Source organism: Anopheles maculipalpis, chromosome 3RL, assembly GCF_943734695.1.
Source record: "Anopheles maculipalpis chromosome 3RL, idAnoMacuDA_375_x, whole genome shotgun sequence".
In the NCBI taxonomy this organism is placed as follows: domain Eukaryota; kingdom Metazoa; phylum Arthropoda; class Insecta; order Diptera; family Culicidae; genus Anopheles; species Anopheles maculipalpis.
Window position 1 is genome coordinate 21,661,360 of NC_064872.1, and position 16,587 is coordinate 21,677,946.

At 41.2% G+C, this 16,587-nt stretch overlaps 3 protein-coding genes across 4 annotated transcripts in view; 2 read left to right on the forward strand and 1 right to left on the reverse strand.

Annotated features, from left to right (window-relative positions):
- Positions 1 to 16,587, reverse strand: part of LOC126565597 (60S ribosomal protein L34) — a 364,763-nt gene that overhangs the window by 269,416 nt on the left and 78,760 nt on the right. The window lies entirely within an intron of this gene.
- On the forward strand, positions 88 to 9,981 carry LOC126560472 (uncharacterized). Its single transcript, XM_050216430.1, has 5 exons — positions 88 to 306; positions 376 to 1,116; positions 6,122 to 6,310; positions 9,031 to 9,146; positions 9,247 to 9,981. The coding sequence occupies exons 1-5, from the start codon at positions 165 to 167 to the stop codon at positions 9,979 to 9,981; spliced, it is 1,923 nt and encodes a 640-aa protein (XP_050072387.1). The 5' UTR covers positions 88 to 164.
- Positions 10,385 to 11,310, forward strand: LOC126565260 (uncharacterized). The gene is made up of 3 exons (XM_050222424.1): positions 10,385 to 10,429; positions 10,497 to 10,994; positions 11,062 to 11,310. Exons 1-3 carry the CDS (start codon positions 10,385 to 10,387, stop codon positions 11,287 to 11,289), a joined length of 771 nt encoding a protein of 256 aa, XP_050078381.1. The 3' UTR covers positions 11,290 to 11,310.

Below are 16,587 nucleotides of genomic sequence, written 5' to 3' on the forward strand. Positions count from 1 at the left end.
CAGCGACCCACCAGCAGACCTACTCCATCAATCAAAGAATTAATCCCATCCCTTCTGTGCGTGTTTGTGTTTAATTGTTTGTTTAGGTAAAGAAACAAATTTCAATACCTCCCCGAAGGTGTGCTGCTTGTCGCCTGTGGAAAGGTCCGAAGATTGTGTGCAGAATGCCAGAACCGGAGGGTGTCGCGCACAAGCTGTACATGGAGCGAGAGCTTCCGCCCAAAGTGGCCGAGGTCGCACGTGTTCAGGGTGAAGATCCGGATAGGAAGAGTTTGATGATCGAAGAGCTGCGGGACATGATTTATGGTGAGCAAGAATGGCAGCAGCGTGTCCGCTCGAGTGGTAATGTTGTTAACGTTTCCTTCGTCTTTTCAGAAAAAGGTGAATGCATTCCTCATCGGGTGGATGATGACTATTTGGTAAAATTCCTTCGTGCCCGCTTCTGGAACGTGCTGCATGCTTACAACCTGATGGTGCGCTACTACGCCTTCCGGGAAAGCAATCCGGAGTTCTACGAGAACGTTAATCCGATGTCACTACGCTCACTGGGAGACGACGACATCATCTCCATCTCGCCATACCGTGATCAGGAAGGACGGCGTGTAATTTGCTTCAAGTTTGGCAAATGGCGTCCGAACAAAATCCCGATCGTAGACCTTTTCCGTGCCACTATGCTGCTGCTGGAGGTAGGCTCACTGGAACCACAGTCCCAAGTGCTGGGCGGAATAGGCATCATGGATTTGGAGGGTCTTACGCTGAACCACGCCTGGAACCTGACGCCAACAATTGCACAGAAAATGCTAGCCCTCCTTGCCACCAGTATGCCACTCCGTACCAGTCAAATTCACATCGTCAACCAGGGATGGGTGTTTGATACGGTGTTTCAGATCTTTAAACCCTTGCTAACGGAGAAGATGCGACAGCGGCTATTCTTCCACGGTACCGATCGGACCTCGCTGCACAAGTACATCGATCCGGAAGCGTTACCCGAACGGTACGGTGGAACTAATCCTGAATATCCGTACACGTACTGGTTGGAGCACTTGAGCCGAGTGGAGCAAGTTGTTGATGAGCTACAACAGTTAGGATACGTGTCAGATCCTTTGCTGGAAGATTGAAATAGGCCATAATTCATCGAGGTTGAAGATAGACTGGTTCTGTTCATATAGAATAGACGAAAGGGCTGAGCAAGCAATCGGAGCTAGTACGGAGTAGTGCATGGGATAGTAGATAGTAAAAAAAACTACAAATTATGCAAATATGTTCGATGACAACGAGGTTCGTAGATAGTGTGATATTTTTTCACAGAAGTAAAACTGTTTAATGCGATATTTTCTATTAAGATGTATACTATTCGTACGACGATAAAAATAAAGAAATATTTTACTACAAATATTTATTTTGTTTTAATTTAATTAACTTCAAACACTATAGAAATATTAAAAATCATGCTTTAGAAAGAATTTAAACTCCCTACAATCCCAAAAGATGTTTCATTTGAAAATGAATTGGATTGAAATATTTCATCGCGTGAAATGAAATGTTACGCATGCTGTCAGCGAAACGATTTCAATGCTGTGTGTTGTTTTCACAGTGCAACGATTAAAGGTAAGCTTTATGCTGGCAACAACAAAATACACACAAAATAATATTAATTTTGTAACAATTAACACTAAGTTTATTCTATTATATCAACCAAAACAAATTTACTCCACAAGTATCCTTAATTGAAAAAAAGTATAAAACAACATTTTATTTATTATTATCATCATAAGCAATTATTATTATCATAGGAAATACGTACAAAATGATGCAATTTCATAAACTATATTAGCCGTGCATGATCGCATCAAACTGCTAGGAACCGGTTGGCAAGCAGCAATCGTGCGTAAACAATTCACACGTCCCCCAGCTGTCTGCCGCTGTTCGTTGAACTCCTACGGTACGGTTAGAACGGCAACAAATTTGTGCTATATTCATCAAAACTCTCTCAAATTGATCAAAGACAAAACTGCAAGTTAAGCTATTGATCAAGCTACTTGGATCGAAAAGAACAGAAAATTGCATACTTCACATTGTCTTCCCTAGCGCCTAAAACAATCCTCCCCAAAGCTTGAACCCGTACGTGCCGGTGTGCTGCGTCAGCATTTGAAAGCGTGCGCGATGCGCGCTTTACTGTGTTGCTGTGGATTAAAACCTTTCTGGCGCGTGTCGCTAGCCGACAGTCGCAGCGCGTCCGTCGTACAGTACGGTACATTGTGAAGCGAAAGATTTCCAAGTGCCTTTTGTGCGTGTGTGTGTTTGTGTGTTTTGAATTGGGAAGGGAAACCGGTAAGTGTTTGGCTAGTGGAAACCCGATCATTAAAGGGACAGCCTTTCGGCTCGAGTTCCCCGTTATCGGTTGCATTGAAGTCTCTCGTTCGCTCGCTCATCGGAGCAAGCTTACCGATGCACCATACGGCCTTGGAAATATTCAGTAGTGTTTCCTATTAGGTCGGTGGATAGGAGACTCGCAACTCAAAAAAAAAAAACAAAAATGTGTGTCTCAACGTTCCAGGGCAACTGCTGCCCCCAAAAATATATAAAAACAAACACAGTGCTGCCATCCGTAAAAGGGACATCCTAAAAGCGATCCTTTTACGTTTGACATTTTTGGTGCCGGTCGACGCTTTTTAAGGGGGTTTGGTTTGTAATCAGCGATGGACAGTGAAAACAAGCTTCCAGTGACGATTCTCCGACCGATGGTATATCCGTTAATGAGCAGCAAATTATGCAACGGCAATGGATTTACTACGAGTTTAATGGTTTCACTTTTGTACGACGGAAGAGGCGGTGAACATTGTGCATGTGAAGTAGTGAAGCTAGCGGAAGAATGATTCAACATACGGCTCATAATACTGGGCAGCTTGTAATGAATAGTTCTCTGCCCAAAAAAAAAAAAAGGAAGGCCGTGAAGGTTATGCAGAGTGTGTTGTGAGCGTGTGTATCGTGCATATGAAGATGATTTGCAGAAAAAAAACCAACACCACTTAAAAGAGATTTTATAACCTAACTCCATCTTGCAGGTTAAAGGTTGGAGGTCTTAAGACAGCTCTCAAGACCCTTCCTTAGATGTACTCACACATGTCTTAATTACATTAGCCAGCTGTATCTTCATTTAACGACATTTTTAACTACCTTTCTAATATGCAGTTCGTGTGAACTGCAAAAACTGTTTGCAAAAACGAGCAAAACAGGGCAAGTGTATAATTTTGAAAATGTATCCACTAAGCGCCAGATAGGATCGCAACCAACCTATCAATCCCTCCCAACATAAGTGCACCAAAGGCCACCGAACAAAAAAAAAAAAAAAATTAATGCTTGCAAAGCACATGGCGCACACTTACGGACGGTGTGCGTCTGTGTGTCCCGAAGTTTAAGCGCAGTCGGCATTTTAAGTTTTTCGGCGCGCCGTGCACACAGAGTGACTCCAGTTTGGCGCAAGATTGTAAATCCAAATTGTGGTCCCGTTCCGCTGACCTTGCATGAACTGCTTGCTATTCACTGTTAGTACAACTTTCGCTATCGTTTCACGCTTTTCTACTTAAAGCTTTGAAAGCATTCGCAATCTCGTACTACAACTATTGGTTAGGGACAATGGGAGCTGAAAAAATACCGAGAGAGAGAGAGAGAACTACTCGAAGAAGACAGCTTAGCGAATTGATATTTGAAAAAAGCACACCGAATAGTCGATACATATATTCCCCCAACAGTAATAACCTTGCATCTTATTCTGGTTGGCCGCAGCACGACAAGCTTCCACCGAAAGTGGTACCGAAACGTGTGAGAAGGTGGTAATTTTCTTGCGGGACCTATTTTTTGGGGAGGGTGGTTGAGTTGGTGGTACCTCGAAACATTTAAAACCTTGGCAGAAGCAGAATACGGAGAATACGACTTCGGCCAACAACAATCACACCCCGTCTGTGCGGCTCTATTCATGGTTACTGCTTGCTTCTATTTTATTGGCTTGGCTCTGGTGAAGGTGTAGAAGAAATTGAAAACATCATAGCATAAAGGTTTATTTCTGTTGTGTGGTGTAAATTGGATAGTTTTTTTTTATGATGGGTGCCGTTGAGTGCCATGCTGCGAGAAGTTTGTGCGTCAAAGAACGTGTTCTATTGTGCGGGATGCAGGTTTCTCAATAAGCGATTCATTACAAGATGTTGTAATGGTGTTTTCACACTTTTATGTTAAAAGACAAAAGTTTAAGGTTGCAGTACTATTACTACATTGCTTTTTTTTTACGTGCTATGTGCTGTTAGCAAGCTATTAGCAGCAACTTTTGCTATAAAGTTTGCTAATGGTGCTACAGTAAAAGGGGAATACGGTGCAGTAAAAAGCAACTTCACGAGCAGGTGTTGTTAATGCATCGTTTTTTAGCAACATATTTTGAAAGAAGAGATGAGGTAATGAAAGACATTCTAAGTAAATATTATAATTCTTTTACTTCTTGGCTGCACGATCTCCAACGTCTTTCCGGCTATCTAATAGGTTATAAGCTTACGAGGCCATACCACGTAGTTGGATGGGTAGACGTCACTACGGAGGAATGTTCCGAATATGTTAATTAATGTAATTATTTTTCAGCACTTGCGGTGTTGACCATACAACGAAGAGGGGTAAAACCATTTTTTTAAAATTGTTTTGTGTAGTATTTCAAGAAGTGACAACATTTAACAATTTGATATGACAAACACCGAAAAGTGTGTACACTTTTGCTGTGTTTATAGGTATAGGATTTTTATTGAAAAGTTTGTTACAAAAATAATGGTTTCAACAATCAAAAACATGTTTGCTGTTCCCGTTGCTAATGAAAAGTTAGCAACAAGTTTTTATATTTACATTTTTTTCAAATAAATAAATAACTAATTTTTGAAAGGTTTCCACGTGTTTGTAATGAATAACCCAAAACATAAATTTTACTCGTCAAAAAATCAAACTATACACTATATACTAACTATAACAAACTATAACTAACACTTCTTTCTCCAAGGAAATAATTTTTTTCTTAAATAACGAACGTTGAAAATTTTAGAAGTAGGAACATTTAAATCAATTTTTGAAATAATTTACCTACGATCATTCACCTATAAGATTGTTACTCATATTGAAATTTGGTTTTGCCTTACTTCAGGATGTCTCAAAAAAACAACGTAAAGTTACGAGAAAAATAGGAAAAAATGTGAAATTTTTCATATCCTATTTTGAGTTCTATATTTCATTTTTCACTGCAGCTGTGATAATCTGCAATCAGTCTTGTTTATTCTTATTTATTTATTTGGTAAAATGATCAATGCCTATTTGTCTATTTTGCCGAGCATTTGTTTATTGATTCATATCAATTACGATTCTTGGTAGTCTTGGAAGGAAGAAGTGGAGGATTTTTTTACACTGAACGTTTAGCATCCCAAAAGCCCTCGCAAAAATAAATAAATAGTACTACAAGAAATGCTTAACAATCTAACCTCGATGCAAGACGCAAACAGGTGCTTCATTTCTCTGAGCTCAAAAAAGAAATAAAACAACACATTGTATCTTTGTGTGTGAGTCTTTAAGACAATCGATTTTAATTTTGCTCCAAATCGAATCGGTCTAACGGCGAACAAAACCTCGATCCATGTTATTGTCAGGGTTTTTTGGGAATTTCCCTTTCGAACGACGCACTTTTTCACCCTGTTTACCGTTGATTCAATGTTGCTCGAACAACACTACACCCGGCCATAGCTTAAAGAACTGACCAACCTGTTACGCCTTGTTAATGTGCACGAGTTCCGTTCGAATCGTATCGATACATCGGCGGACGATACATCATGCTAACGAACAAAACTTGTAATTAACCTTCAACGCGCTAGACGGCCAAACCTTCGCACGATATTGTTGTGATTTTTGTTTTGAATACAGTCACCAAAGGAGGTGTAGAATCAAGCGCTGTTCGGTGTTTCCATTCTTACAAACGTCCCCCAGTTTATCGATAACAATCCAATCCGTGTCTGGAATTTGAATCGTAAATTATTTGCGTTATTTTTTCCTTCTAACTCTGAACCACTTGTTTACTTCCGTTTCTTATGCCACCTACGTGCAGCTTACATTAAGTCGTCATCGAGGTACTCGATCATGCCGGAAATAAAGGCGGTTACGAAAAGTGCGCCCAACGCCAAGGACCAACCGGCGACAGAAGATGTTACCAACGGTAGCAACGCCCCAGTGACCCTTTTCGCCGATCAGCCCGAACGACAGAAGAAGATCAACGAACTGCGCAAGTTGATTCAAAGTAAGTATGGGTAGGGGGGCGATGGGTTGACATTGATAGCGTGTGTGCGTGCATGCGTGTGTTAGAAAAGGAAAGGGAAACCCGGATAAAAAGAAACAAAAAAGGCCAAATAATACCACACATTCGTACCCGAAAGCTCTTGAGACACAGCCACAACTGATGCGATGCAATGGTGCGATGCGTGCTTGGTTTTATTCATTAGTGTGATCAAGATCGCAAGATCAGCAATACCTTCACGCGGGGTGCAGTGGGAATGGCCCTAGAAGTGTAGGAAAAGGGAACCCAAACCACTAACCGTTATTAGCATATTTATCAGCACCAGCTGCATATTTAATAGTCAAGGGACGGTAGTCACCGGCTCGTGAGAGGTGAACCGATCCGAATGGAAAATATCGAATCACTGTAGGGCAGAGATTGATGAGTCGCTCTATCTCTTTTTGCTGGTTGGATGCTTTAAAGACGTTTCAGGCCGCCAGAAAACATTTGCTTTGGAAATAAACTTAACGGATTGCTTGCATATCAAATGTGCCGTGTTTTGAAAGATCGAGAACTGTAGCTTGATTGTGAGCGGCTTAAGTAACAAACGACGAGACGGAAGCGAACACTAGTCAACCATCGTTGCACTTGATGCACTTTATATTTCATCATTATTGCACCGAGTAAATGGAAACAATGGCAAAGAAACGAATGAACCCCGGCTGGACCCTCAGCTGGCGGTGTAATTTTGTTTTCTCGCTCTCTCTCAATTGACAAGACGCGAAAGCGAAAGTGCAGCGTGCAATAATTGCATCAAATGCATTTCTCCGTAGGGAAAGCGTTACATTGTAGTATGAGCGTTCCCTTAGTGTGATTATAAACTTTGTCAAAAACAGCAATCGTACCAATTAAAACAGAAAAAAGAACTCTGTGTTCGTATGATGAAAAGATAATAAATGAATTAACACAAAATGCAGGAAACCGTTCCGTTCCTAGTTAATTTGCTAACCTAACGATACTCGCTTTACACAAGCCATTAAACGAAGGCCACCTTCATTCAATTAAGCAGTTAGCAGCAAACAGCCGGGGCGATAATCTGCCAAACTATTAGTTAATAACTCAATCGTAAGCACGAACGCTACCCTGTCACATGTTTTGATTGATGCACGAACGAATAAGGCGTCTCAACGATCATTTGCAACCATTTTCGGTCAGAGCGAGTTTGCCCTTCTTGTGCGCCATGATACGGACGGATGACGTGACGACGCACTCACATGCGGTCACTGTCAGGGACACACACGAGCGATGCTTTTGAAGAGTGGGAAACCGAAACGGAACATCAACAAGTGGTCCGTTCTGTTCACAAGTGGATTGCCTATCGTACAAGTCGAAGAGAGTTGAACGACTAGTGAAGATAATATAAATATCGAACGGGAATTCCGATAGCTGAACGCTATCTCGTGCATTACTAATGTGTTGCCAGTGGCATTGAAAACTTGTTTGCTTACTTTTACTTCCACCTCGTTCGATTAGAATGGAATTTGAATGCGTAAAATGTTCTGTTCTGTTTTGTTGGGAAACGTTTTGTTGTTGTTTGATTTTAGTCAGCAATTAACGCATCTTGATTGGAGCTCAAATGTTAGCTGCCTTGATGCGTTAATGGTTAAAAGCTGTTCCATTGGTTAAGGCGTCTGTAAACGATCGAATATTCTACCACTAAAATATTTTTTCTTTGTTTGTTTCTTCCACTTGCACTACCCAAAGCAATAAACAATAGAAGGTTTTGCACCTTAATAGATTTTTTTAAAGTATAAATTTATCGACAAACCCGTGTTTAAAAATATTGAAGAATCTTTTTGATTTTATGATAGCGCAAGTTATGATAGCGACTTAACAAATACCATGATTGTAACATCAAATAATAGCATCATATTTTGGAATTTCAATTATTATTGCAGTGAGTAATACGGCCTGGCCGTCCCTTATGAAAAAAGTATTATTGCAGTTGAAATTGTAAAAACGTTTAAAATATTAAAAAACTAGCTATGCGGTTAGGCCGTTCCTCTCGATTAAAAACAAGGTAAAATATTTTTTATGAGCATGTCATACTTCGGCATACAAGTTTAGTTGATCAATTATTAGCGAAGATTATAAATAAAACTTCATATTGTTAAGTATTGTTAAGAAACTACTAATTTTTTACATCAACCTTTTGAAGGCAAAACAATCACGGAAAAACTAGAGCAAATCGTTTTTCAATTAGACAACTATGTTTCCGTTAGTCAAGTACTTGTTTGCACTTGTCCGCAAGCGCAAAATAATGAAGACGAATGTTATAGTGCATACTAAATTTGACCGTGCAATACTGGGACACAGTTTACTAGCAGTATTCAACAAGCAGTGCAGAATACTCGTCGCAGAAATATTTTACTCTAGCAAAAATTAAAAACAAATATTCAAAAAGATCCTGTAAATGGTCTTCTCCTCATTTCTATCAAAAAAATAATTTCTAACTTACTATGATATTAACGTGTAAAGCCACCTTAAGCCTCACTAAATTAACATTTGGTGCAACGAACTATGGCCGTTGATGAAAACGAAAGCAACACACAAACCTAAACTTAATCGTGAACCATTTGATTTAACCGGTTTTGTTTTTTTTTTGCGATTCCTTGAACTAGGCATAATACCTGTTCCATAAGCGACTAAATTAAGTATATCGATTCTTTCTTCTCCCCCCCCAGACTACGATGACTGCGAGCGAAGAAGCGACGATCTGTTCCTCTGCCGGTTTCTATACTGTTGCGACTGGGACGTGGAGGAAGCGTTCGGGCGCATCGTAAAGCTGATCAAGTTGAAGGTGAATGTCGCCATTATCGAAACACATTAGTTGGACACACATTACCCTCTCCACACGCACAGACCGTTTGCTATACTTGCACCCAATATTATTTCACCAGGAAGCGAACCCGGAATGGTTTTTCCACAAACCGATCGCCACCTACGGTGAGCTGCTAAATCGTAACGTAAAGTTCGCACTGAAGCATCGCGATAAGCGTGGTCGGCGTGTGTTCGTGACCCGACTCGGTGCGATTGACTTTTCCAACATGGCCGTCACCGATTTGGCTAATCTGGACGACATCTGGTTCGAGCTGATGCTGAACGAGCTGGATACACTCGAGAACGGCGTCACCTGTCTGATCGATATGAGCGGGTACTCGCTCAAGAGCTTTCGCTTTCTGACGCCTCACAACATACGGATTGGATCGGCAAAGACGGATCTGCTGCCGCTGAAGAACATTGAGTTCCATGTGGTGAACTCGTCGGTGTTTATGAACGCAGCCATCGCCATCCTGTATCCGATGCTGAGCAAGAAGATTAAGGATCAGGTACGGTTCCACTACTCCAACTGGGAGTCGTTGCACGAGTACATCCAGCCGGACATTTTGCCCCAGGAGTATGGTGGTACGGCTGGGAAACAGTTCGACTTTCAAAGCATCTACGGGCAGGTGCTTGATATACCGAACGACTTCGACCGATTACTAGCGTACGGTGTGCGGAAGAATGGCGTTAATGCTGCCCAGACAACTGCCTCTACTAACGCGGTGTCCAAAGCGAAGGGAAGTAAAGCGAAAGGAAAGCACAAGGATGCGGATAAAAAGAAGCCCGTAGCGGCGTGCGTTGTCGAAGAGTAAGTTAACTGATAAACATCTAGAGATAAGAGGAGCTAGTTGATAATGAACAAAACACTTTTAAACAGATAGGAAATAAAGTGCCCACGGGCGTTGGGGAAATGGAGCACTGCGGTTCTGGAGTACTTGTGTGCTAAAAGTAATATCATGTTTCTTATCGAATCGAAACCCTTTTTTTGGCAATGAGCCATGAGAAATTCCCCCTTTGTCTACAGTCTTGTTTAGCAAAGATAGCAAAGCCTTTGATAACAAGTTACCTGGTTGGTATCGAGCTTCAAGATACAATATTTATCTCAAGTAGTTTGTTTAAGTGAGTTGCGTGAAGGGTTTTTAAACAAATAAATCTTAATATAAAAAGGCTTGTGGAGCATGCGCGCATGATAAGTTTCCACGTGTGTAGCAAACAATGAAACTGCTTCTGATAGCTGTTTTAGCAGTTTGCCTTGGACAGGTAAGAACCATCCCAATTCCTTCTAAAGAAAAACTGATTGAAACTTTCCACTTACCTGTGCATAAAGCTCCAAGCTGGTCCAGTGGCTATACCATCGGAAGGTGTCCCATCGTCTGACGCTCGTGCCCAATTCTTTGCCGAGTTTAATAACCTGCTGGACGGAATCGCACAGGAAGCCCTCGTAAGCCTTTCCACCATACAGCAAAACGCTGACAAACAGTTCCGATCGGTTGAAGATGCCATCCAAGATCTCGAGACGCTTTACAATGAGAAGGTCTTGAAGGAAATTGAAAAGTACGATGGCGCACTGGATGAGCTGAAGTCGAAGGTGTCCCCATGCTTTGCGGAAGTCCAACAGAACGTTCGCGACATTGTGCAGAATGCTCGGGATAAGGCGGGACAGTGTGCCAAGGAAACGTTGGATCGTGTGCACTTGATCGAAAAGAAGATCGAAGAACACATAGAGGCTGGTACGGAAAAGGTGAAGCAAATCATAGCGATCGGACAGAAGTGCCTGTCGGACAACACTTGGATTGTGGATCAAATTAACTGTGCGCTACAGAACGTAAGTATTAGAGCGAGTGGATATCTGTTACCGAGAGTTCGTAATTACCTTTATCCTGTAATTGTAGGCTCCTGTGGCGGTTGGCATTGTGGAAGAAATCGTTCGTGATGCTGCAGTTCTTATTGGACAAACTTCTCGAGATGTGGCCGCACTGGCTAAGGACACTGAGCAATGTCTAGCAGTGTCGGTCCAGGATGCGGTGACCGAATTTAACGAAATGTTAGCAAAGGTCGTCGTATGTTTGAATGAAGCCGAAAATAACGCTGTCGATACAGTTCCGGAATCCGGAAACTAAACCTATGTATAATGTAAAGCAGTAGTAGTAGTCCGTCTAACCCTCAAAAGACCAAAGTTGATCAGTGAAACATTTGTTGCCTAACGTAGTTAATAAATCCACACAAGCGAGATAACATGCGTTGAGGTTTTATTAGCAATTTCTATCCTTTTTTCCCCAAAAGCATTCGCTCACTAGTTGACAGCTGCTAGGAAATTCATTTACCGCCGGGCTTGGGAAAACATATGTTTTTCACGCTCTCTTTACCTTTCGAGCGAGATTGTGAGAGAAAAACTGCTCGAAATCGAGTGACGCGCGTAGAGCGCCAAAAGGTCGCCGCCCTGTTTGACGGATGCTCTCGGATGTGCTCCGGAATTCGGCACGCTTCAGTCAGAAGTGAGAAGCCGCCGGGACAGATTCGTACAAAAACCGTCTCACCTTATTCTGCGTAAGGGGGCTGCCTTAACAGCAACGTGAGGGTAAAAAAAGGGAAACATCAGGGAAAACCTGGTGAATTATTCATCAGTTTACGGGATGATTTCTTAGAATTCGGGTTAGTGTACGCGGGTATTATTAACGACTTTACTCACTCAGATGTAACGCAGTGTCATACGGTGCGAATGATCCAAACTTCAAGCTCAAGGACATGAATGTATAGTATGTGCGTGAAGTGTGTGTTTACAGTTGTCCCGTTGTGAGCGCATTTGGCCGTGTTCTAGTGCTGTCGGAAAATTCTTCAATTTCGTGTAATATCACAATACCATAAAAGTGTAACGCTCCGTACCTTTCCGACAGAGTCTTCATCCATCGTAGTGTACGTGAAACAGAAAGGCGTCGAGAAACGTTTCGCAACAGACGCCATCAACACGTTTGCGAGCGATTGTCCGCTTGTGCCCGGTATAGCGTGTTTAATTGGATGTGATATTTTAATTAATTTTCCACCATGAACATCGTCACAACCACGTAGATTAACAGCCCTACGGACGTAGCAGCTATTGGTGGTAAGTGTAGTAAATCCATATTCTCGAGATGCGACGTGTGAAGACCGATGGTGAAGACAATTTCTGACAAATGATAGTGAGAACGTAAGAGAAGGAAGACACCATTAGTGTCGTTGAGTAGAAGCGTGTCCATTGCAGTATTGTGGTAAACTAGACTATGTTTTAATTGCATTTGAAAACATTATTGTACTTCTATTATATTTGATCCGTGAATAATTTGGGACTATCAAAATGTGAGTCGCAATATAGTATTCTCAATAATATAATCTCTCACGAACGCTCTGTATGTGATATATCCTGAAGTTGTATCAATACTGCATGGAGTGTGCGCTTTGAGATGTTGTGCCTCTGTCATGCACGCGGTATCTCACGAAATCTCTCTCCCCATAGTACAGCAAGGATACCCAATTGGGATGGTGATGACGCAAACCTAACACTGCACGGCATATGTGTGTGTGTGTTTGTATTACCGGACGGACCAACCTTATCACGGTATTACATTTCGGCGCCACATTGTCTCCACTCCGCTGTTGACATGCAGCGGACCATTTTTCCAGCCATATACATGTGTCGATTGTTTTGGTAGCAAGTACCATCGAAAATTGGGCACTTTGCATTTGCGTGACCATTTTCAATTACCGACGGATCCTTCAGTAGAACCCATCAAACCCATAGGATTGCATCAGATTTCGGTGCAACAGGACCAAAGGTCCTTCGGATCAAGAATCTTTCGTGGAGCGTATGAAGTAGTGAGGAGTAGTGGTGCTTCGCAAACATTTGCATTGCAAAATAGGTGTATCGCTTCTCGGTGCAACTTTGATGAGACGAAAATAAAGGGACAAGGGAGCATTAGCGTGTCGGATACGTGCTTGGAAAGGCGAATCATGAGCCGTTCCGTGTGACTGACGGGACGCATAGTCCCGTACGCGTTGATTGGCAGTTTGGCAGTCGATGTGAACGTGTGATGGGACGTTTGCGTTTTTGAACGCAGCGACACAGGGATTGTTTGCTTCTGGGAGGGATTCGGTATTTGCATTGATTGGGTTCTGTTATCACGTCCGACAGGGATGAACGGCTATCAATCAGTGGTTTAATGGAGGATAAAATGAGATTGAACAAATAAATACATTTCAATGCTGTTGGAACGAACTGTTCAGGGGGTATAGGGCGGTATCGTTTAGTGAATAATTGGTCCATATGATGCTTGAGGGCTTTTGAAGAAAAATAAGTTACCAATGGTATTAGCTTTGGTAGCTATAGTTTTTTTTAGTAATTTTATTGCATGGACAGTCTTAAGTCATGGAAACGTACTAGGTCACGTCGGCTATCGAATAGCTTACAAGACTTAAAGATACCACGTAGTGGAATAGTCAGTCCTCACTGCTAGGGAACTAAGGACATACCGACTATCTAATAGCTTGCAAAACTAATTGATGTAGCGTAGTAGGATAGTCACAGTTCTCGTTATGGGGGACCGGCCCGAATTGATTTTGAACCCAGATTCTGCCGTGTAAAAGATCGGTGTCTCTGTAGGATCTTCCATTGGGCCACCCCGAGAGTAAAACGTGTCGTGGCCCAAACGTGGCTGTCGTGGTAGAGTAAACGTGTAAACATCACTTAAAATCTTTGTATCATGGGTTGGCTAGAACCCCTCAAGGACTCCTATAGGAAGTGAAAGTATTAAGCCACACAGCACTTCTCATTCTTCACTTTAATTGACTCTACACCCTTTGTCATGTTCCGGGATAATTATTTATGATTTGGATTGCCTCCTTATTCGTATAGAAAACCGATGATCAAAGGACATGGTTCACTCACGAGTTACCAACTGTAATATTCGATCGATAGGGATGGATCCTGTAATGTTATGAAGACTTGTACATATTCTTTCTTGTGGTTATTTAATCCACGTAGACGGAAAATCAACTACGTACTCTGTCGACCTTAAAACAGTAAAATATAATTAAAGAGAATTAAGATTTGCGAATAAAACAGCTCTTCTTGATCACGAGCTTTTGAAGTAATGGGTTAAATATACCAAAAGACATATTTGAAAAACCAATTCTACTAATTGTTATGCTGAAGGAGTGTTTGGTGGACTACCTCTGTTTTGTCCTTTTCTCTTCTGGGGTCTCTATTCCTCTGTCAGGTGGAGTCTTTGTTATCTAAAATACTCCTCAGATCGTTACAAAAACTGTCGGAAAGGAAAATAGGAAGACTAAAATTGTTGTGTTTTATTCTTTGGTAGAACATTCTGCAATCTATCAGACTATGCGCTTAAATGTGAGCTGTCTGGTGTGAAATACATATTGGATCAATTTCGTTTGATCATACTCTGTTGTTTCATTCTCACAGCGATGGCACATCACACACAATTGCACAGATGCTCTAATATTAGAGGCGGGTTTAACGTTGAGCACCTTTTTCACCATCACCTATGAGTTTCCTTGATCAAGTGTTTGCTTTTCCAGTGGGGCTCATCCAAAGAGTCTTTTCAAAGAGATATCACCCATTTCTCCTGTCCTGTATTGATTCGTTTTTAATTATCATTGAGGGTTAACACAATTTTCATTACAGTTGAGCTTTGTATGTTGGTTTATATGTAGACTATAGGTTTGATGATTGAACTATATTAAGCAATCAGTGTTTGGAATGTTTGGAATGTTTTTCAGTACAAAATGTATGGTATGGTTTAATTATTCCATCAAGAAACAATGTTTTAAATCCCATAATTTACATCGGGATAAACTATGCTCGTTATGCTTATAAAGATGGCAATAAAAACCAACTCAGTTGAAACCGAAAACAATGAAAAGTGTCACATTCCTCTAATTCAATCTATTTTTATCGAACAAAAGTGCGTCTGAGGACACTTTTTGACCGGCGACTAATACAATACAATGTGAAGGAAAACCATTATGTTTAATACTTCATACTAATCGGTATGTCACCCTTAAAACCAACCAAAGTCCCGCGTTCATAACTTGCTCCACAAACGTGTCACTTTTCATTAGCGCCATCGTTAAATTTGCGTTGTTTGTTAGAGGCGTGAACGCTAGAAAATATGGACGCTCTAAATCACGAGAGACACTTTATTCAGCGTCGTAAAAGATGCACTTGAAGTGCATTGTCTAACACTATCCACCCTGGCACCCAATCCGTCTGGCGTAGCCAAACCCTAACGTTCCGTCGTAGCGTCCATACCAAGCACGGAAGGAAGCAGCAAAAAGCAACAAAAACCAGACCCGTTGTCAGGTGGTGAAAGAATTGTTTGCTCTAAAAATAATCCGCACTATCTGAGTGTGTGCGTCTTGCCGATGGGAAGTCGAATCAAGTCGCTGACTTGATGCACGCCGTTTTTATACGTGAAACCCTAACAGAGCTGTAGATATTTCGTTACAGCGGCATGGTGTCTTTTATTTGGCTTGCCACACAGTTGGTGGAAACCTTTACAGGCAAGTTCGTTCACATGGTGCTCCCGTGTGCCAAACGATTGTGGCCTTCTTCGATGTGTGACCGTCCGGGGTGATGATCGCCCGTGAATTTATGAATCACTTAGACAACCTCGTACATCATTCGATTGTATCAATGAGCATTGTGAGATAGCTACGGGTGAACGAATGCCAACGAATGTTCAAAAAGGTAGATCAAAAGAAAAGGCGAACAGTTTCTATCACAAAAAGAAAAAAAGAAAAGCACAATGAATCGATCTCAAACGTGGAAAAGCATATCGATTGCACATTAGCTACGATCTATCACAAATAGGAAAATAAACAAGACGACCGTATGTTTATCCATTGCTTTGCATTGAGTGGCCGTTTTGTGTCTCGTAAACAACACAACGAAAGAACATGTTTGAAAGGATATAAAAATACCCTTTGAATGGAAAAGGAAGTCGTTAGTTTGCTAAAGGAAGTGATTTGGTTTGACATAATCAGAACTATCATTTAAGTGGGTTCCAAGCGTATTGAAGGGGAAATTAAGTTTAGGTACGCATTTTTGATAATGAAAACAAAATTAAAAAAAACCGTATTTGTACAAGTATTTTTTCAAGAGACAATTTTAAAATTATCAAAACTGTCTGAAAAAACTGTCTGCAACACGGCAAAAGTATTTTTTCAAGAGACAATTTTAAAAATTAGCAAAACGGTCTGATGTTTCTTTAGGAATTTAAAAAAGTGATTGAAAATTTTCTACAATTCTCATGAAAAATATCCCACCACAAGCAAGCCTTACTGTCCTATCCGGATCTAAAAAAAAATCCAAAACTCATAGCCCGTCGTTGACATAAATTCTAAGAAGGCCTTTACAAATCTTT